Consider the following 21,464-nt stretch of genomic DNA (forward strand, 5'->3'; position numbering starts at 1 on the left):
AGACAAAATTAACAATATGTAGACACACTGCAGAATTTCAAGTATTCCATTCTCAGTTTTTATTCTCCTCTCTGCCCTGTATGTAAATGCAGCAATTGCCCAATGGCAAAAGAAAAACAGGGGAGATCAGAAAGAGAGAGTGTGTTTGATAGAGTGGGTATTTGGTCCTGTAACGCCGAAGAAAAGCATTGTACCACTTATTGAAAGCATGGGAAACCTCATTATGAAAGCCAGAACGAGAACGGTTGCTATCTCAGGGACAGAACCGGAATCTGTCCATCTGCCCATAACACCAACAGAACTTGAATGGGCCTTGAATAATTCACAAGTGCTTCAACAAAGCTTGCTAGGATGGTCAGGTTCCATAACCACAGATTTTCCAACAGGGAAACTTGGAACTTTGTTAACTACACAAAAGTGGTCGGGTATACCTTTATGTTCCGATATGCCACTTATGGATGCTGTCACTGTGTTTACTGGTGCAGCGAAACTGTCAAAAACTGCTGCAATTGTGTGGAAAACAGGTGGTCAGTGGCAGAAGAAAGTGCTAAAGGGGACTGCCAGGGATATGTTGCAAACACTAGAGCTTACCGCGGTATGTTGGGCATTTAATAACTGGATGATGAGTTCACTGAACGTGGTAACAGATTCATTGTACGTTGCAGGTGTTGCCCAGCACATCAAGGACGCAGCGATAAGAGAAAGTGGTAGGCCGCAATTAGTGCATTTGTTTCAACAGCTCCAGCAAGCTATTCGGCAACTCAGTTTGCCGTATTGTGTAATCTACATACGAAGCCATCAGTGGAGCTTAGGTCTTGGACAGGGCAATGCAAAAGCAGATGCACTAGTCTCTGCAGCAATAACAGTCCACTGTCCACTTAACAAATTCAAATCTGCCAGGATGGCACATGATCAACTTCACCAAAATGCTAAAGGTCTGATGAGGGATTTTGAGCTCTCTCAGGCAGAGGGCTCAGGAATTGTAAAGACATGTCCCCAGTGTAGTCATAATGGGCCTGGGATTGGCATGGGAGTAAATCCACACGAATTAAAAGCCGTGGAAATATGGCAAATGGACGTTATGCACGTGCCTAGTTTTGGGAGGCTTAAGTATGTTCATGTTACAATTGACACTCGCGGTTTGTATGGGCCATAGCGCAAACAGGTTAAAGGGCCTTACACGTAAAACGTCACTTGACACAGTGTGTGGCTGTCATGGGGGTTCCGGAAACCATTAAAACAGATAATGGGCCTGCATATACCAGTGAAAATATGAAAGGGTGGTTTCAACAATGGGGAATTGTTGGAGGACAGCAAATAGATGAGGACTTTATTAAATGGCAGAAATATTATAAAAGATGTGTTGATGAAGACGCCGAATTGCAGGAACCGGGAAGAAGCTATTTGGACATTTCTCCAGTTTAACTGTTATGTACCCTAAGATGGCTACCCTTGTCTTTTTCCCTTAGTCATCCCTGTCCAAGTTTCTTCTCCCCACAAACCCTCAGGGCATTTTCCCGCCAAGCCTTCCCTGATTGGTCCCCAGTTGGTGCAGTGCACCATTTTCCATATATGGTTGTGTTCCCTGATTGGTTCTTCCCTTGTTCCTCCCCTTCATTTACATACCCACCAATCCTATGCCTCGCTCCTCCCTGTCTCCACCCCTGACTCCACCCATGTTCTAGAAAGTTCCATGCTCTGCTATATAAGTCGGTGCGTTCCAATAAACCGTGCTTCTCTTCGTGGACTCCTGACTTGTGTGGGACCTCTTCCTTTGGGGAATCGTCGCCGGGTTGGTAGCGGGAGGAGCCGTCCCTGAGCTTCCAAGGAGCTGGTCCCTCGAGAGCACACGCTGTTGCTCTTCGAGCCCTTCTCCTGGGAGCGCCATTCATTCACCGTATCGGTGCCAATCATTCACCGATAGGGAATTAAACACATAACAGGAATTCCTCACTCCTCTACAGGACAAGCTATAGTTGAGCGAACCAACAAAACTTTAAAAGAATATCTAGACAAATTTAAAAATTAACTGGATGTTCAAGAGAGGCTGAATAAAGAACTTTTTGTAATGAACCATTTATGTATTTTTGGAGATAGCTCTGAACCAGCAGCTCTGTTACACAGCAGAGCTCTGCCCAAAATACAGCCTAACTTTACTGCTAAAGTTGTTTACAAAGATCCTACAACAGATGAATGGAAAGGCCCTGCTGGTGTAATACTTTTTGGAAGAGGCTATAACTGTGTATTAACACCTGCAGGACCACAATGGATCCCAGCAAAATGGATCAAGGCAGCCACAAGCAGCAAAATAAGGAGACACCAGATGATGACAATCAGCGTGGTGATGACATAACCTTCTGAGATCAACCCGTTGGACTTTGCCAATTCTTTGTGTTTAATTAAGTTGCGTGAATTGTTGGCTGTAGAAACAATGAAGCTGCATATATAGTTTTTTGGTTTTGTAGTTATGAATGAAGTTAGCGCTAATGTGTTGCCAAGTCAAAATATTTGGCTTGCCTTTGCCAATATAACCAACAGCAGGAGCTTTGTATTAGTTTATCGCAGGTAGGAAATCCTTTTAAAACATATTTGTTTGGCATCTCTGTGCCGATGGAGAGGCCAAAGAGGTGGGATAGAGGTGCTGGACTGACGGATCGCAGGGACCACAGTTCAGGAAAGGAGGGTCATGCCCTTCCCCTTATCATATAGGCTGATTGAAAAAATGGAAACCGAGTTTTCTGCCGCAAAGCGGTTTGTCCTTGCTATTCTCACTAGGTGGGGAGAGGCAGTTAGCGAAAAGCTGTTCGAAAAACTCATGACACGGGTGTGAGAACAGGGGTATTTCCAAAGCCCTCCCATGGTGTTTATGTGGGAAAATTGGAGGTCGGTTGGTATCAGCGGATTGGAAAAGGCCCACTGATACAGTGGAGAGGTTTCTGCTTCCAGGAGCAAGGCTAAGAAAGCAGCCAGCAGGGATCCCTAGGATCAGGCCCCTTAGAAGTGAGGTCAGCTCCTCCCGCCCCTGGCCCAGTGACCACCCCGAACGGAATAAGTCCACACCAGCCAGAGGTCCACGAGGAAAAGCCCGTTTTAATGGCGCGCACTAGCTTTTAAGGAGAGCAAGGGAATTCCCCGGATGTAGGCGGGGAAGAGGGACGGAGACGGGGCGGAGTAACGCACTTCATTGGGTGCATGCAAACGAAGGGAAGGAGGGAGGGGAGGAGCGGCAAAAGGACCAATAGGAGAATAAGGTAGGCGGGGAAATTCTACTGTAGGGCTTCCGGCACTCCGAGGCAGGGACAGCCCCCGTCCGGGCTCCAGGGGCGCCTTGTGGGTGGCCCCGCCGCCAACCGCCCCCATGGCCAGGGCGTGCCAGGACAGGGGGCTGCGACCCGGAGGGTTTTGTGGGAAGAGGAAACTTGGATAAGGAACGACTAAGGAAAAAATAACCAGGGTAGCCACATTAAGGATATAACATTTAAACTGGGGAAGTGTTCATCCGAAAGCCCCCTCAGTCCTGATCCAGCCGCTGCACATGCTCCCCGGGGTCTTGGACCACCGCATCTTTGTCTACCCAGCATTTGTAATATATCTGCCACTTGGTGAATTCCTCATCAGTCTGGTCTCCTCCGACATCTGCCCCTTTTTTATTTTGTTGTTGAGCTGGAAAAGCTTGAGGAGAGGATGCAGCTTTCCATGTTTGGGAACATTGAGGGGCACAAGGGATAACACACAGAAACATGACAACAGCAGCTAACACTATAATGGCAATAACTACTATTTTCTTAACGGTCTCTGACCACCCTTTAAAGGGAAGCCAGCTAAACAGGTCATTAAAGCTGAAACCCTTTTCTTCATTTATTTGGTGCACCATGTCTTTTAATTGTGAACTATGGGAGTGGATAGAGCGTGAATGATTAGAGAAATTCATACAGCAGGACCCTTCAAATTCCTGGCAACCATGCCCATTAACTAAAAGAAGAAAATCAATTGCAGCTCTACTTCGGAATAGCGCTTTTTTGTTATTTTCAGTATCCATTAAAAGTTGTTCTAGGGCTTGGTATAAACAGCCTTATAACAGGAATTTATCTGACCCCATTGTCCTGCCGACCACGATATACCCACCAAACAAGTTTTAAAAGGGTTTGATGGATCCATGGTCGACAAACAGATGGAATCTATGTTCAAGGACTGCGCTAAGCCAATCCGTATATTTTTTGATGATGCTGTTGCCCACGTAGGCATAACTGGATTACTGACACCCTTTACCGTTGTTATTTTTCCTTTCACTGAAAATGACAGTAATGGACTTCTTTGTAGGTTTCTGCCATAATGGTAGTACCTCCTGTCCTATTACCGCAACCATCATACTACCGATTAACACCATCATCCGAAAAGCAAGGTGAGGCCCCAATCGTCTTCTTCCTCTGTTGCTGCCCATCCCATCCGAGTGTCTTTCTGGTGGAACCTGATGCACCTGGACGGGATCCACTGAGGGCTGGACCCTGGCTTCACCCTTTTTTAGGCTTTCAACTCTAAAATGTCGCTCAATGGGAGAATTGTCTTCATGACATTCTCTCTGTTGAAGAACATTTAAGAGTTGACTAAACATGTGAAAAAGAGGTTTGTTAGACAGATCTTAGAGATAACCATTCTCTACGGGATACAACTCCCACAACATATGCAGAATCTGAAACGACATTAAGAGGTTGTGGGAACAAACAAAATGCTCTGAGTACTGCTGACAGCTTCACCAGTTGAGAGGATCCAGACACCTGGTGGACATCTGTCTTCCATACTTCATTTTCGGACCACGCCACGACGGCTCTTCCTGTTCTGCCTGAGTTGTCTGTGAACACAGTCCGTGCTCTAGGAATGGGTGTGTGTGAAAACATAAACTTAAGTTTGGGCTGTAAAGTAGAGAGAAACTTTCCTTAAAAAAAGGAATATACGGTAAATGATACAGAACTTTTCCTGTGAAATCAGCCATAACCGTTTGGAAATCAAATATATGATCTTTAGCTTGTGCGGCAGCACATTGCATCCGAGAAAGGCGAGGCGGTTGATGACAAACCACAGGCAGATCAGTGGTGTTATGCGTGTCTTTAAATGAAGGATTAAACAGATTGCTTGGTTGTAGGCCAGTAGGCCTCTGGTTTGGGCCTAGTCCATGGGCACCGCCATCTTGGACTGGATGTTGACAAAGGGAGAGGGTGGGGCCACCGTGGGAAAGAGGAAGTGGGGTGTCACGTAAGGGATCACAGGGACCGCCTACCACAGAGATCAGCCCCTCCCCTCTTGACACCACACCCAGGGGGTAGGAATCGGTTGCTTCCTCTCCCTTCCCCCAATCTCCATTTTGTGGTGGCCCTTCACCACGCTCTCTGCCGCCATCTTGTGGGCAACCAACATGTGCATGTGGAGAGGCCCCAACGGCAGCCGGCACAGTGCTAACAATCCCAGAGTTCGCTGGTGGATTGGTAGAGGGGGGCCCCTGAAACCGCAATGCCGGAACCGTGCTTCGACTGCAACTCCCTGCGCTACTCTGTCCTGGGGCCCCCTGGGTCCCCGCGTTCTGGTCTGCTTCTAGGATCAAGTGAATCAGTGACCATTCTATTAAGGCATGCAAGGCGTGTTTGCCGTTTCTGTTAGCTGCCGCCCACAATTTTTGGCCTAAACCGTCCCATTCCGTTGTAGTAAGATGAAACGTCAGGGAGTAGCCCTCCTTAGACATATATTTCATTAGCAATTTTACTGCTGCCTTGTCCACTTTGCGGTTAGCGTGCATTAGAAGGGACTTCAGGTGGCGGTAAGTCTCCTTTTCTCTCTTAGAGACAATTTTCCCCAATTTTAATAAATGAAATAAGGGTGATAGGGAGTAGGGTCTACTCGGAGAGCTACCTACCTAGGGCAGAGGTAGGCTGAGGGTCAGTCCTTTGGTCCCACGTCGAAACAACGAGGGATTGCCAGCCGTGAGCTGAAGAAATGCCAAGGTGCTCTGCTTGATCCGCTTCCTCCGAGGTCCACTGATGGCCAAGGGACTCACCCGTCCTGCTGCTGATGCTGCTTCGGCGTGGTGGATACCACCACTGCGTTGGGCGCCAATTATCAGCGGATTGTAAAAGGCCCACTGATACAGTGGAGAGGTTTCTGCTTCCAGGAGCAAGGCTAGGAAAGTGGCCAGCAGGGATCCCTAGGATCAGGCCCCTTAGAAGCGAGGTCAGCTCCTCCCGCCCCCGGCCCAGGGACCACCCCGAACGGAATAAGTCCACACCAGCCGGAGGTCCATGAGGAAAAGCCTGTTTTAATGGCGCGCACTAGCTTTTAAGGAAAGCATGGGAATTCCCCGGATGTAAGCGGGGAAGAGGGGCAGAGACGGGGCAGAGTAATGCACTGCATGCAAAAGAAGGGAAGGAGGGAGGGGAGGAGCGGCAAAAGAACCAATAGGAGAATGAGGTAGGCAGGGAAATTCTACTGTAGGGCTTCCGGCACTCCGAGGCAGGGACAGCCCCTGGTCGGGCTCCAGGGGTGCCTCGTGGGTGGCCCCGCCAGCAACCGCCCCCATGGTCGGGCGCGCCAGGACAGGGGGCTGCGACCCGGAGGGTTTTGTGGGAAGTGGAAACTTGGATAAGGAATGACTAAGGAAAACATAACCAGGGTAGCCACATTAAGGGTATAACATTTACACTGGGGAAGTGTCCATCCGAAAGCCCCCACAGTCCCGATCCAGCCGCTGCACGTGCTTCCCGGGGTCTTGGACCTCTGCATCTTTGTATACCCAGTGTTTGTAATAGATCTGCCACTTGGTGAATTCCTCATCAGTCTGGTCTCCTCCGACAGGTTGGAGATTTTATGTGGGACTTGCATATACAAGGGAAAAATAAGCAGACGGCAGGGTTGGAGGGAACGTGGAGAATAGCGACTAACGCACTGAAAGAGATGAAGGCTGAATTGAAAGTTGCAGATGCAGCTGTATCTATGCTCGCTCCAGAAAAGGCGATGGAGGCTGAGCCTCTCACTCCTCCACTCCCAGCAAGGAGCGCCGGAAGAGTTGGAAAGCATTTCTAGGAATAGAGGGAAATAGCTTTGCTGTGAAGGGTATGACAGGAAAAACGCACTGATCCGTGAGTGAGTTTTTGTCTGATCGTGATGCTGTGGCTTCTAAAGAGGAAGTGGATGGCTCGTCGTCCCAGAGCGAAATGACGAGCAATGAGGAAGTGACCACTGGGGCCATGGCTGAGGGGGGCGGTCCTAGCTGCTGTCCCATGGCTTTGCCTGCTTCTCCGACTCTGCCAGGAGAGCCTGAAATCCCCGTGGGAGGGTCAGGAGGTGAACAAGAACGGACGCTGACTCCCTTGGAGCAGCAAATGAAAGAGTTATTAGAACAGATGGCTGAAATGAACAAGCAAACTATGAAAACCCTTGAGGTGAAAGCAAAGGAACCACGATCACTGCCTGGAACGCTGCCATCTACTTTTCAAATGTATCAAGCCCATTCTCCGAGGTCAGAGGATGAGGAAACAGGAGCAGCTCATTCCCTCCCCTGCAAGCCCAGAGAAACAACACCAACAAATGATGGACAGCCCCGATTAGCTCGATGGCTTTGTCCGAGATGCTGAGCTGGATGGAGAATGGTCAGCTGTTGAGTGTGTTGTGTGCTCCATTCTAGTAGATAATAATGGTCAGAAATATGAGCAACATGACTGGAAAGTGCTGCAACAGGAAAAATGACTCTAAAAGAAGGAGGAATAAAAACAGATAGTGGGTATGCAGTGTTAGATTGGCTTTTTACAGCAGATATTAATAGGCCTCATGACTGCAGAAACCTGGCAAGCTACTTACTCACACCCTCTCAGCGAATAATTTGGTATAAGGAGTGGAAACAACTTGTGCTGCTCGCCCTTGCCCAAATGGAGACCCTCTTGCTGGGGTTACTACAGACATGCATATGAAAATGTGCAAGTGCAGTTACAGTTCCCAGCGATCCTACGTCATACTACAGCAAGATTGGCCCTTTAAGTTTTTTATGCAGTCCTAGAGCCAACTCCGCTTCCTCCATTCACATCAGTTAAGCAATGACTCACAGAACCTTAGCAACACTTCATAGATCGTCTTTTGCAATCAATCGTGGTGCAATCTGACTTGGACGTAGAGTATAAAGGTTCTATTTCAAGCTTCTGGCCTTTGAAAATGCAACCCCTAAGATCAAGTCCCTGCTTGCAACCCTTCCCAGAAATGCAGATGTTTCTGAAATCCTTGAGATGGCGTCGCGAGCCAATCAGCAGCAACAAAGCCAGGCCATGGCAGGTGCCTTTGCAATCACAATGGAGCCAATGCAATGTCCTCTCACCACTGTAGCCCAAAAGATATCTGGCAAGAAAAAGGAAGGGACAGCAAAGTCTGCACGCGTGTGCTTCCTATGTGGTTCTAAAGGCCATTATCCCACTATGTGCCAGCTTTATGTTTCCTGGGCACTTCAACCACTATGGAAAAAGATGTCGTCTACACTCATCTACCACTTCATGGATGATATCCTGTTCTGCCAGCAAAATGCATTCAAAAATGACGTCTGTGAGAACACAGCAACCTTGCTAAAAGGCAAAGGCCTGATTGTAGCCCCAGAGAAAGTGTAACAAGTGGCTCCCTGGAATTATTTAGGATGGCAAATAACTCATGCTGCCATTAAACCACAAAAGCTCTCTGTTATCTCATCAGTAAAAACATTGCACGATGCTCAAAAATTAGTTGGTGAATTTCAATGGGTCAGACCTATCGTGGGTCTCACTAATGTGGATATCCATCCATTCTTGTCGCTCTTGCATGGAACGCAGCCCAATGCACCAGTTGAATGGATCTAAGAACACACCGAGGCCCTGAATCATGTCACTGCCAAGCTCTCCTGTGCTATGGCAGATTGGCGGTATGCTGACTGCCCCTTGGGCCTATGGATCTGCAATCATCCACAATTCCCTTTTGCACTCTTAAAGCAAGACCACATTTAGCAAAAAGAAAAACGGGAAAAACTACCTGACGAAACACCGACCCCAGCGACTGCAGGTGCCAAACAAGATGCACAGGTAAAGAGTTCAAGGATAACGATCCTTGAGTGGCTGTTTCCACCACATACGGCACCAAAGAGCATCTGGCAGCAAAAGGAAATCATATTGCACCTGATCCACAAAGGCCGGTAACGTTGCAAAGAAGTCGATGGGAAAGAGCCAGATTGGATCAGTGTCCCTATCTAAGCTGGTGATTTTGACTGGCTAATGCAGAATTCCACTCTGCTACAGCTTGCCATTATTGGGTATTCTGGTAGCCTCCGCCACGGGGGACCCAGTGACAAACGTCTGCAAGCAATAAGCCAGTACTGCTGGGTTGAAAGGCCCATGGTAATGAGTCAGCCAGTCAACAGGAGAACTGCGTTCACTGATGCAGGTAGAAAGTCTCACACTGCTGCATGCGTTTGGAAGGAAAATGGACAGTGGCATCATCGCCTAATCCCAGGGAAAAAAGAAGATAGCCTACAAACGCTGGAATTAGCAGCTATTGCCTGGGCACTGATGCAATGGAAAGCAGAACCCTTGAATGTGGTGTCAGACTTGCAGTATGCAGTGGGAGTTGCAAATCGCATAGAAGATGCCCTAATAAAACCAGTGAGGAATCAAAGACTGTTAGAATTGTTTTTACTTTTGCAGCGTGCGCTCGAGTTAAGATTACATCCATGTTGTATAATGCATATACGGAGTCATCAGACCTCCTTGGGTCTTGTGGAAGGCAATGCAAAGGCAGATTCCCTGGTTAGCTTAGGGATGCAGAAGCCAGCTAGTTCTTTTAGTATGGCTCAAGACAGTCATTTAATGTTCCATCAAAGCGCTAGGTCCTTCAGATGTCAGCTTGGGGTTCTATGGGAAGATGCAAAAAGCATAGTAAAAGCATACCATCAATGTTGTCAGTTTGGACCCACTCTGGGTATGGGGGTGAATCCCCGAGGCCTACAGGCAGAAATACGGCAGATGGATTTTACACATGTTCCTGAATTTGGGCGACTCAAGTACGTCCATGTGTCCATAGACACTTATTCTAGCTTGGTTTGGGCAACAGCTCAGACAGGAGAGAAAGGCCTACACATCATTAGGCACTTGACAAACTATTTTGCCATTATGGGAGTGCCACAAACCATAAAGACAGAACACTCCTGCTTATGTAGGGGAGCAAGTTCAGAGATTCCTTATTACATGGAGTGTTAAGAATGTAACTGGCATCCCCCACCTCTCAACAGGTCAAGCAGTAGTGGAGCGTGGTAACAGAACCCTTAAAATGTAGAAACAGAAAGGGTCAGAAATTCTTGACCCCCAAACTCACCTGTGCAAGGTGCTGTTTACCCTAAATTATCTGAGCCTAAGCAGAGATTCAGAACAAACCCCAGTGCAGTTACACTATAGCTCCCGGCAGATATCACCCATATAGGAGGTGCAAGTAACATATAAAGACTCCCAAACAGGTCAATGGGTAGGTCCTAAGCCTCTATTATTCTCTGGACAAGGTTATAGTTGTGTCTCCACAGATACCAGACTTGTGTGGGTGCCCAGCAAGTAGACTCAACCTGCTCCAGCTGCTGCACCTCCGAATGAGCCTGCCCACATATCAAGCAACAACGAGGAATACAGCAGCTAGGTGAAGAAGTGGCCGAGTCCGCCAGTACACCAGGCCTTTTTAATGAAGACCCACGTATCAAGATGTTAAAGGTTCTTGGACATGGGGGACCAGGTGAAGTGTGGGAACTAAACAGAAAAATATATAAAAAATTGTGTATGTCTCACCAATTAAGGGTGTTTGCTGTCATAGATATAGTGTAGTGAGAGTAAAGCAATAATATCGTGTCTCACATTAGCAATCACCACCCAAGGTGGCCTTCTGAAAGTTATTATCAAGATAATCTGTCTCTATTTTGTAGTATAGCTAGAACTCTTTTTAATATCCTAGGTAAAGAAGTTAATCTCGCCACTTTTGAGAATCCCCAAAATTTTGAGTAATCCCCACCAATATCTGCATTGAAGTAAGTTTTGTTGCAGGTACAATGAACCAAAGAGTTATTAATTGCTTCTATTGTGTGTATTTGTTGTGGATCTTACTTAGCCCCGGTACAGCCACAACCCTTCAAAGAACAGAGCCTGTTAGCAACATTTGGGTTACTAACAAAACTGGAGAGAATTTTTTCTGTCTCTCTATGGCAACACCCGGAGACTCGTTTAAGACATGCTTAATAGGGGTCCCAACATTTCCCCCTGAATGGTTTAAAGGACACGTAAAGAATGAAACATTGTGTACAATGAGCGATGCCACAGCCAAAGCCAACAAACCAATATCTGCATATAACTACACTGCTTGGTGGCAGGGCGCGTTAATTATGGCGTTAAATAGAACTACAGTAGAACCCCAAGAGTTAGATCTTATTGCATCAGCATTCCCAAGTTTTGGAGCTGTGCTGTTCAAAGGAAATAAAGAGATTTTCACCCTATTAGAGTCCAGTGAAATTCGACTGTCAGCCATACAGACAGTATCACCGAAGTCTTCCGTCTGTAGAGAGGTTCAAGAAAACAGCTATTGTCCTCCAGAATGTCTGTACTCCGACATTTGGGGAAACAATACTGCAGGACTAGCATTACCAAGAGGCATGTTTTTAATTTGTGGAGATAGAGCATGGCCTGGTATCCCCAGTAATCCAGTTGGAGGCCCTTGCTATCTTGGTAAACATACTCTGTTCAAGCCTACCATAGCTCAAATGTTGAATAACACCTTATGGAACTGCACCAAGGTATGGCGTAGTAAACGATCAGTATAGCAACTAGGGCAAGAGTGTGATAGCAAAGTAACCTTTTGGAGCACTCCCGTCAATATCATCACATCAATAATATCTGGAATAGGCACTGCAAAATCTTTATGGGTAATTCAACAATTGGCTTTCTGGACAGCAAAAGAACTGAACATAACATCAAAAGTCCTTTCACCACTGATGTAGATGGTGTCAGGCATGCAGTGTTGCAAAATAGGGCGGTCACAGACTTCCTGCTGTTAGCTCAAGACCATTGGTGCAAAGACTTTGAAGGAATGTGTTCTATGAACTTATCTTGTCATTCCCAATCTATACATAAAAGCCTTGAGCAACTGCAGGAAGGTTTCCGACAATTGACAGTTTCAACTTCTCCCTTCAGTGATTGGCCTAAATCATTGGGCATTACTGGGTGCCTGCAAGATTTGCTTTGACAAGGTATTGTGTGTTTAGTTGCTGTTTTAATTTGCTTGCTTGTGCTTTAGGTTGTGTAAAACAACTACTGTTAAAGGCAATCAACCAGGCCTGGGTTGTGCAAAAAGAAAAGAGGGGATTTATAGAAGAATATTTGAATAGCACAGGCCACAGCATGTTGCTTGAGGCCTGCTTGCACAACCCTGCCTGTGCAGATTGCAGCAAGCCCATCGAGTCCTTGAGTCTGTGTCAAAAGTAAACAAAACTTGCAGCAAACAATAGCAGCAGACAGATAGCAAGATGCAGGTGGCCACAAACCGGCACGGACAGTGACACAGAGGCTCGTGGCTCAGCGGGAAGCACCAATAGAACTGTTAAGTTAGAGGCATGCCCTAAGTGCAGGAACCAATCAAAGTGTGTTGTGAGGCACATGGACAGTAGCTATTATCCAATAGAGCGCTTGTATTATCCGCGTGCTTTTAAAAGTGTGAGATATAAGAAAGTATGTAATAAACAATAAACTGAGCATTGATGATTACCTCTGTGAGGAGAAAATCTTTGACTCTGGTGCCAGAACTCCAGGGCTCTATCGACCTTTTTTCTATACCTCCATCTCTTGCCTGGCAGCTCAGAGTACCATGATGCTGAGGTCACTGAGGGTGCAACAAAGACCATGATACTCCCGGGGAGCACTGTGGTCTGCTGACACCTGAGCAGGCGCAGGTGCCCATCACGGGCAGAGTGGGAGCTTTAGATAAGGTTCATCAGGGAGATCCTCCCACTGAGTGACGAGGTTCCAGAGATTATTGCTGCTTCATAGATCCTTATGGTAATAGGTTTTAAAGATTGTTTTTGTTACAAAGATTTGTAGAATGGAAATACCTTCTGGAGTTTGTTGGTTTTGCTGCTCTGCTGTAAATAAATCCTCTTGGTTTTTCACAGCCCAGCTCTCTCTGCATTTGCTTTGGGCACACACAATGTTTGCAGAGTTGTGGTTTCCACTTGCTCTGGGTTCCCAGGGCTGGAGGTGTCTGGGGGTGCTGGCACAGCCCCCCGGGGTGGGGGTCCCTATGCACAGAGGGCTCCCACTGTGGAAGGTCCCAGCCCTGGGCACTGCTGGTGTCCATGGGCTGGGGCAGAGCAGTGTCCCCAAGAGCAAAGCTATCACCAGCAGAGAGGGGGCTCTGCCATGGGTGACCCCTGCAGCGCTGCCCCCAAAGCAGGCAGGAAACCTCCTGCTGCCCTTCCTGCTGCAGCCAAAGGGACTTCTGGGCCGAGAGCAGGATCAGACCACAGGGATGCAAATCCCAGTGGATGCCCCAAAGGCCATGCCAGCCTTGGGAATTGCTGGAGGTGGGATCTAACGCACCGCCCAGCATGGATCACCTGGATTGTGGGTCACCAGGTCTGTGGCCAACATGGATCACTGTCCTAAAGCAATTGTTGAAGCAATTATACTAAAGCTACCAAAGAAAAAATAATTATTAAGTAGGGATTTTGATAAGTGAAAACACTGTGAAAATAACTGCTAAGAGAAGGGCTTTGCATCTGTTAGCAGCAGGTATTTATTTCTGTGCAGGAAGCAAGGCAGCAAAACGCTGCAGAGGCTTGCTCACCTGGCAGGTGTCAAAGTAGGCTATTTTATACATTTAAACATAATTGATTACAACATCTCACTGGATATTGATTACAGGTGGGGTCTGGGCGGAGCTGGGGCCGTGTTTTCTTCTGGCATCAATTTTGGGCAGGAGTCCTTCTGTTCTTCATCCCCAAAAGGAGGGTCCCAGGTAGTCTTCCTCTCCTTGACCCAGCTCGCTTCCTTTCATAGGTGACCCAGCCAAAACTAATAGAAAAAATCTTGGCTAGCTACCATTTTGCTGTATCCAAATGTCCACCATTACCTGATTAATTCAGCTCTAGGCTACGGTACAGAGAACTGAGCAACAATCATGTCCTAGTAAAGAGAACAGAACATGCTTGGTAATAAGGCTGGAGCAAACAGGCCTGAAACTTAGGGAGGGGGTTTGGGTATTGGCCCTTGTTCCTTCTCAATTTGTTGTAACTTGCTCAGACCAAGGCTCCTGGGGAGATCTCTGCTCTCATCTTCAGAAGTGACCCTGGGAGGACAACTTCACCCAAGGGAGGAATCTCCACACCCATAGCCCAAAAAGGGATTTCTTGGAAGATCCTGTCCCTATGAAAGTGGATTGGACCTTTACAGTGTAAAGAGATTGACTGACAGTCATTGGACTCCAGTGGCTGCCTCACCATCAGGATGTTGATTTGGCATTGAACCCAGACTGGTTTCAACATCTCCTGCCTTGGCCTGTGTGGGGGGTGACAGTGAGTGCATCCCTTAAGGAAAGCTGTTTGGAGTGCACCTTAAAGAGATGAGAGCTACCCATTGGGTGTGTGTGGCTTGTAGCCAATGAGAGGCTGTGGTGTATGTAAGGTGAAGTGGTTAACCAATTATGTGGTAGCATGTTGGATGTGAGAGGGTATAAGAAGTGTGGATGTTACTGAGAGCTGGATGTGAGATGATGTGATAGGAACTGCTTCTTCTACTACTACTACTAATGAGCTGTGAGGATCTGTCATCTATCTTGAATAAACTCTCTAAGTTATAAGCCTTCTGGTCAAAGTCTTCTGATGTCTGCTGTGCCTGAGCTCTTCTGACCATCGATCCACCGTGCACCCCTGCTCGGGACTAAAAGGTGACCCCAATAGGCCTGACCCCCTCTCAGCTCCCCACCCACACATTTGCAAATGGGACATTGTCTTGGTCACATTCCAGGGGGGGATGTCCTGCCACAGTGTCCCAGTATGTCTTGAATTCCAGGAGGCCCTGTAGTGTCCCAGTGGCCCCTTCATGCCATGCAGGGCCAGGCAGAGGAACCCCAAACCGGAGCCCCCAAACCCCGTCAGCACCTTGGAGGGGGAGGGGGGCGGTGTCCAGTGACAGCTCTGGGGGTGGGGTGGGACAGGATCTGGGAAACGGCAGTGGCTGCCGTGAAGGGAGCGGGATGGAGTGGGATGCACTGGGGTGGAGTGGGATAGACAGGGATGGTTTGGGGTTGAATGGAACACCAGTATATACTTGGACTAGGACTAGGACCGAGCGGGACCAAAACTAGGCAAAAGGATCATACTGGGAGAAACTGGACCATGTTGACGGTGACTGGGATCCTACTGGGAGTGACTGGGAGCATATTGGAGGCAGCTGAGTCCATGTTGGGAGTAGTAAGGATGTACTTGGAGCAAATAGAAATTATATTGGAATGGAGGTAAGTGGTCTCACACTGGGAGCACCTGGGACTGCATTGGGGGTTACCGGGAGTAGCTTAGAGCACCTGGGATCATGGTAGAAAGACACAGGGAAAAACAGAGAGTGAGTGGGAGCAGACTGGTGGCAACTAGGGTATATTGGGAGAGACCAGGTGTGACTGCTGTCATACTGAGACTAACTGGGACTTGTGAAAGATATGGAAGTTTCTAGAGTGGCTGTTTGAACTGAGCTCTGGAAAACTGTCCTGCCTGTGCAGGGCAGCAAGTCCTGATGTTCTCCAGGAGCCCAGCTCTGCTCTCTGGCTGGTGGTTTCCCTCATGCTGGGCAGTTTGAACCCAGGCAGGTGAAGGCCTACAGGAGGTTGTGGGGCTGCAGTGCCGAGGGGCTGTGCCCCGAGGAACTCCTGCACCAAGGACTGAGAGACCTGCCAGTCTCTGCTGCTGGGGCAGGATCATGTCCCGTGCTGGGCACCTGAGTCCAGAGGAGCAAGGAGAAAAACAGGTTTGGTGCCCAGGATTGTGTCAGGAGGTTCAACAGCCTGGGGTGGGTGTGGTGGCCTGGGGGGTGCGGGGTGGTCTCTCTTTGGCCTTGGTTGTGAGATCTGCAGGGGGCAGTTTCTCCTGCCGTGTTTGCACCCTGGTGCTACCCCACTGCTGGGCCCCCGGGCAGCTGGGTGTTTGTGGCCTGAAGTGTTCTCACATACACCAGATGTACATGAGGGGGACACTGAGGTGTGTTCTCTTTCCCCAGACCCTGTGTCTGGGAAACACTTCAACCTTCCCTGCAGCTGAGCCCCAAACCAGAACACCAGGGAGTTCTCCCTGCAGGCACACAAATGCTCCCTTGCTCTTCTCCAGGGCATCCCCTTCCCCAGGTGAGTGTGTCCACTTCAGCCTGAGCAGTTGGTCCTGGGTCCCACCCTGTGATCCCTGCAGGGCCCTAAGCTGGAAGTGCTGCCCTGGAGAGGGAGGGTTAGTGGTGTCCTGGGGCCATATCACAGGTACAAAGGGAAAGAACATTGAGGAAAAGAAAAGGACAGGGAGCCACGAGGACAGACTCCTCTGACAAAGTCACACCAATTTTCAGGTAAATCTGCCCCAGACAGAAATGCATTTCCTTCTCTTGTCTGTGCTGGCTGAGTGTGGTGTTGTGCTGGTTTAAATATAAACAGGCAGGAGAAATGGACCAATCACAAGAGAGATTATAAGTCAGAGTTACAATTTAATGAGAGATGTTGCCATAAATACACAGACACAAAGAGAAATTGCTTTAAACTCACAAAACCCAGCAGTATAACCCAGTGTCCTGGGGCACAAAACCAAAGGGGTTTGTTAGCCCTTGTGCTGAGACCTGCGTGGTTCCCCCCAAGTCCAAAGCAGAAAGAAGTGAGAAACCTGTTGGTGCAGATGATGGCTGTAGTCTGGCCGAGAGTGGCGGTTGTACTCTAGCCAAGAGCGGTGGTCTTCTCCTGTTGAGGTCCTGCCACTCCTCTGGATCCAACAAAACCCTTCCCAAGGTCTTACCAACCACTTATGTGCCCTCAGGGAGCACCCAGTCCCTCCCCCTGGGCGGGGACTCACACAATGGGTGATTAACTCTGGGAGCCAGGGGGTATTGTTGAACTGTTGATGGCCCATTAGCAGCCAGACATGTCAGGCCAGAAGATTGAAAGGGATGCTTCCCTTTCACTTAAGTCCTGCTTTAATGTCTCCCCTTAAATGTGCCCTGGGAACTGTCTGGGGTTGATGTGGGGGCTGTGAGCAGTCCTGAGCCCTGCAGCAGTCCCTGAGTAAGACAAGGAGCCCTCCCAGGGGCTGCTCCTTCCCCCCAGCCCTGTGAGCAGCTCCCTGGGCCGGCTGAGAGCTGCCCCTGGCAGGCAGCAGAGTCCCTGCCCCAGCACAGTACCCTGGGCTGAAGGACCCTGCTCTGCCCCACAGCCCTGGGCATGCCTGGCTGCACCCCCCGGCTCCACAGCTACTCCAAAGTGCCCCCCAACAGCCCCCTCCTCACACATCCCATCAGCTGGGGCTGGGCCAGCTTTAGGAGGTGCTTCCAGGAGCTCCCCAGAGCAGTGGGCACAGCCCCAAGCCTGACAGAGCTCCAGGAGTGTTTGGATGATGCCCTGGGGCACAGGGTGTGACTCTTGGGGATGGGCCTGTGCAGGGCTGAGGGTTGGACTCCATGATCCTTGGGGGTCCCTTCCCACTCAGCACATTTTGACATTCTGTGACACCAGCTGGGCTGGTCCCAGTGCAGGAGGAGCCTCATCCCCCAGAAAGAACTGTGGGTGCCCCCTGTGTGGGGAGGGGTCCCAGCCCCACCACAACAGGCCTGGAGGAAGGGGGGACACCCTCCTGTAGGTGGGATGTCCATCAAACCTGGGCACACCACAAGCCACTTTTAACACCTCAGAATTGGGGATTATAACCCCCCTCAGCCTCCAGTGGAGCCAGGGGGTCCCTGCAACCCGCAGAATGACGGGGGGACTCCCAAGAGCCATTTTAAACCCCTAAAATTTGGTTGAAAACAGCAGGATCCACCTCTAAATTGGGTCATCTCACTCCACCCCAAAATGTGAGGGATTGACCTCAGCCCTTGAAATAGAATGGGGACCCCCAAAAGATTTTTTTAGCGCCCAAAATTGGTGGAAAGCAAGAGGATCCCCCCAAAAAGAGGATCACTGGGTCCCTCCCTGTGGTGCCCCACTCCAAGTGCTGGAGACACACGTCACCTCCCCATCTCCCAGTACCCCCTCAGGAACTGGGGGCACTGCAAAAACTCCCTCGGGATTACAAACTAACCCAAAGCCTCCTCAGGAACAAGAACTACCCCAAAATCCCTTCAGGAAAGTGGTGCCCCCTGGCCTCATCATCCCCAACATTCGGCTGTCCTATTCCACACCTCATGCCATCCCCCTCTAGGTCCCATCTTAACCTTCCCAGCCACATCCTCCCCTTTCAGTTTAAATCCACTCCTCCAAATTTCCTCCCATCCCGTTTATCTTGGATATGAAGTCTCCCCTCTCTAGTTGTGACTTCCCACAGGTGTGTTTTCAGTGGCTGTTGGAGAGGATTGAGTCCTTTTGAGGTTGCATTGAGCCATAATTGATCCTTCTCAGCTGATGGAGTGCAAAGTCTTAGAGAGAACTCAGCCTGGACCCTGCATTCCATCTAAAACTCCCCCAAATACCCCCAGAACCCTGAAATCCTCCCAAATATCCCCTTGAAACCCAAATTCCCCTCCAAAATACCAGAAGATAGTCAGGATTTAGATGTCTTTGTTCAGTTTCTTTAGTTTTACTCTAATTTCATGAAGGGATGAAGATGGATCAAAAGAATATCAAAGCAAAAAAAGGCACCATGTGATTATCTGTGGGCTCAGGTTGGGTGGCCCTTAGAGAAGGGAGGGACAGAGAGAATTCTAGTCATGGAATTATCTACACTGGAAAAGACCTCGAAGATCATCCAGGGTTGCTGGATGCCACCAGAAGAAACAATTGAACACAGCACTTGACATTTTTGGGGGAACTAAAATTAAAACATCCGCTCTTCCCAATGAATTTCCCATGTTGGTCTGTGTCCTGATGGATGTTCCTCCCACTGCACTCTCCTAAGTGCTCACAGAAAACCAGGAGGATGTGGAGACCACCAGCCAGGTGTGTTCCCAGTGTGGACCACCGGGAAAGTGGGTGCCCAGGTCTGTTCCCAACGTGGGTTCTCCAATGGGTGATGGAGAAGCAGCCGAAGCTTTTCCCGCAGTCACGGCACTCATAGGGCTTCCCTTACTGGTGGGTCCGTTGGTGTTTGGTCAAGGCAGACCTCTGGGTGAAACAATACCCACACTCATCACACACGTATGGCATCTCCCCAGTGTGGATGTGCTGGTGGGTGATTAGGGTGGCTTTATGTTTGAAGCTCTTCCCGCAGTCGGTGCAGTGGAAGGGCCTCTCCCTCGTGTGTGTGTGCTGATGTATAAGCAGACAGGACCTACTCCGAAACCCCTTCCCACACTGAAAACACCCATAGGGACGTTCCCCAGTGTGGATCATCTGGTGACAGGTCAGGTAGGCGCTTTTGCTGAAACTCTTCCCACATTCTAAGCACTTGTAGGGCTTAGTGTGGCTGCGCTGGTGGAGGATCAGGTGTGAGTTCCAGATGAAGCTCTTCCCACATTCCAAGCACTTGTAGGTCTGTTTCCTGGTGTGTTTCTTTTGATGGCAGATCAGGTCAGATCTCCAGCTGAAGCTCTTCCCACATTCCAAGCACTCATAGGGCCTCTCACCCGTGTGTATCCGTTGGTGGATGAAGAGTCTGGAGGTCTGGCTAAAGCACTGCCCACATTCCAAGCACTTGTAGGGCTTCTCCCCAGGGAGAAACTGAACATGGACCACCAGATCAGGGCACCAGCTCAACCTCTGGCCTCCTCCCTGGCCCAGGCTGGGACCCTCCTCCTCAGAGCATCCTGGGTGGGGGTTAAAGCTTCTCCTCCTCAGGGATCTCTGTGACTTTTCCTCCCTGGTGACTTCCTGTGCCATGGAGCTGTTCAAAATGGCCTCTGCCACCACGTTCTGCTGGGGGGATTTGTCCTCCATTCTCAGCTCGGGGCCTGGGGCAGGAAGGAACAAGGACACTCAGGGCATTTGCCTCCGGCCCACAAGGGAAGGCCAAGGACATCCCCCCAAACCCGGCCCCGGCAGGACGGCGTCGGCAGTGGGGTTGTCCTGCAGCCGGGGCCATGCTGGGCTGGAAGATGCAGCACAAGAGAGGGGCAAAGGGGCACTGACTTCCTCCTCACCTGCCTGGGGGTCCCGGGGCATCTTCCTCTTCCTTGCAGCCTCCTCCTCCACCCTGCCAAGCTTTGGGAAGGAGAAATCCTGGTTTGTGGGGAAAAACAAGGTGTGAGTGCCTTGGCTTGAGAGTTCCTCCTGCCCAAGTCCATCTCTAGGAGTCACCGGGCAACTTTTGTCCATAAAAACCTTCAAAACACCAAAATTCAGCCCAAAACAAGCCATGATTATACTGGGAGAGACTGGAGGTGACTGGGATCGTCTGGGGAATGTATGGAACCATACTGGGGGTGACTGGGACCACAGTGGGAGCAAGTGGGACTCTGCTAGTGGGGAACTGAGATCATACTAGGAACAATTGGGAGCAAGTGGGAGTGACTGGATCTATACTGGTGGCTACTGGGCATGACTGAGACCATGGTGGGACAGACTGGGATCATACTAGGACTGTACTAGGGGCAACTGAGTGGGATTAAAACTGGGAGGACCGGGGAGCAACTGGAACCATGCTGGGGGCAACAGGAATCATACTGGGATCACACTGGGAGCAGTCAGGACCATGCTGGGGGTGACTGGGACATACTGGGAGCAAATGGCATCATGTTGGAGGTGACTGGGATCATACTGTGAGTGACTGGGAACATGCTGGTGGCAACTGAGATATACTGGGACTGAGTGGAACCATAGTGGGAGTAAAATGAAGCAGCTGGGAGCATGTGGGGGGGGCAACTGGGTTAATATTGGGAGCAATGGGATACAGACTGGGGTCATACTGGGATCATACTGGGAGTAACTGGAATCATACTGTGAGTATCTGGGAGTGACTGGAAAAAAATCACCCTGGGAGCTAATAGCATCCTACTAGGATAATCCTGGAAGTAAGTGGGACCATGTTGGAGGCAACTGGGATAAGACTGGCAGAACACCTGGAGGAGCTGGGCCCAAGCTGGAGGACACTGGGATCACAGTGAAGGTGATTGGGATCATACTGTGAGTGACTGAGACAACACAAGGTTGGGGAGAACTGGGATATACTGGGAGCAAGTGAGAATATGCTGGAGGTTACTGGGACAGCACTGAGAGTGACTGGAAGGGGCTATGAGCAACTGGAATAATGCTGGAGGCAACAGGGAACATGCTGGAAGAAA

General features: G+C 49.4%; 2 protein-coding genes across 2 annotated transcripts in view; one reads left to right on the top strand and one right to left on the bottom strand.

Moving 5' to 3' along the window:
- The window catches only part of LOC139684146 (uncharacterized), an 800,710-nt gene that overhangs the window by 764,214 nt on the left and 15,032 nt on the right, over nt 1-21,464 (top strand).
- On the bottom strand, nt 17,521-20,400 carry LOC139684152 (zinc finger protein 300-like). Its single transcript, XM_071579753.1, has 2 exons — nt 20,325-20,400; nt 17,521-20,135 (listed from the first exon to the last, which is right to left on the bottom strand). The coding sequence occupies exons 1-2, from the start codon at nt 20,344-20,346 to the stop codon at nt 19,312-19,314; spliced, it is 846 nt and encodes a 281-aa protein (XP_071435854.1). The 5' UTR covers nt 20,347-20,400; the 3' UTR covers nt 17,521-19,311.

This window comes from Pithys albifrons, chromosome 32, assembly GCF_047495875.1.
Source record: "Pithys albifrons albifrons isolate INPA30051 chromosome 32, PitAlb_v1, whole genome shotgun sequence".
In the NCBI taxonomy this organism is placed as follows: domain Eukaryota; kingdom Metazoa; phylum Chordata; class Aves; order Passeriformes; family Thamnophilidae; genus Pithys; species Pithys albifrons.

Bases quoted from the DNA above. Each gene is read 5' to 3' on its own strand.
- LOC139684152 (XM_071579753.1), bottom strand. From the start codon at position 20,346: ATGCCCCGGGACCCCCAGGCAG. The intron at 20,136-20,324 runs GTGAGGAGGAAG...TTCCTGCCCCAG, and splicing joins GCCCCGGGACCCCCAGGCAG to GCCCCGAGCTGAGAATGGAG.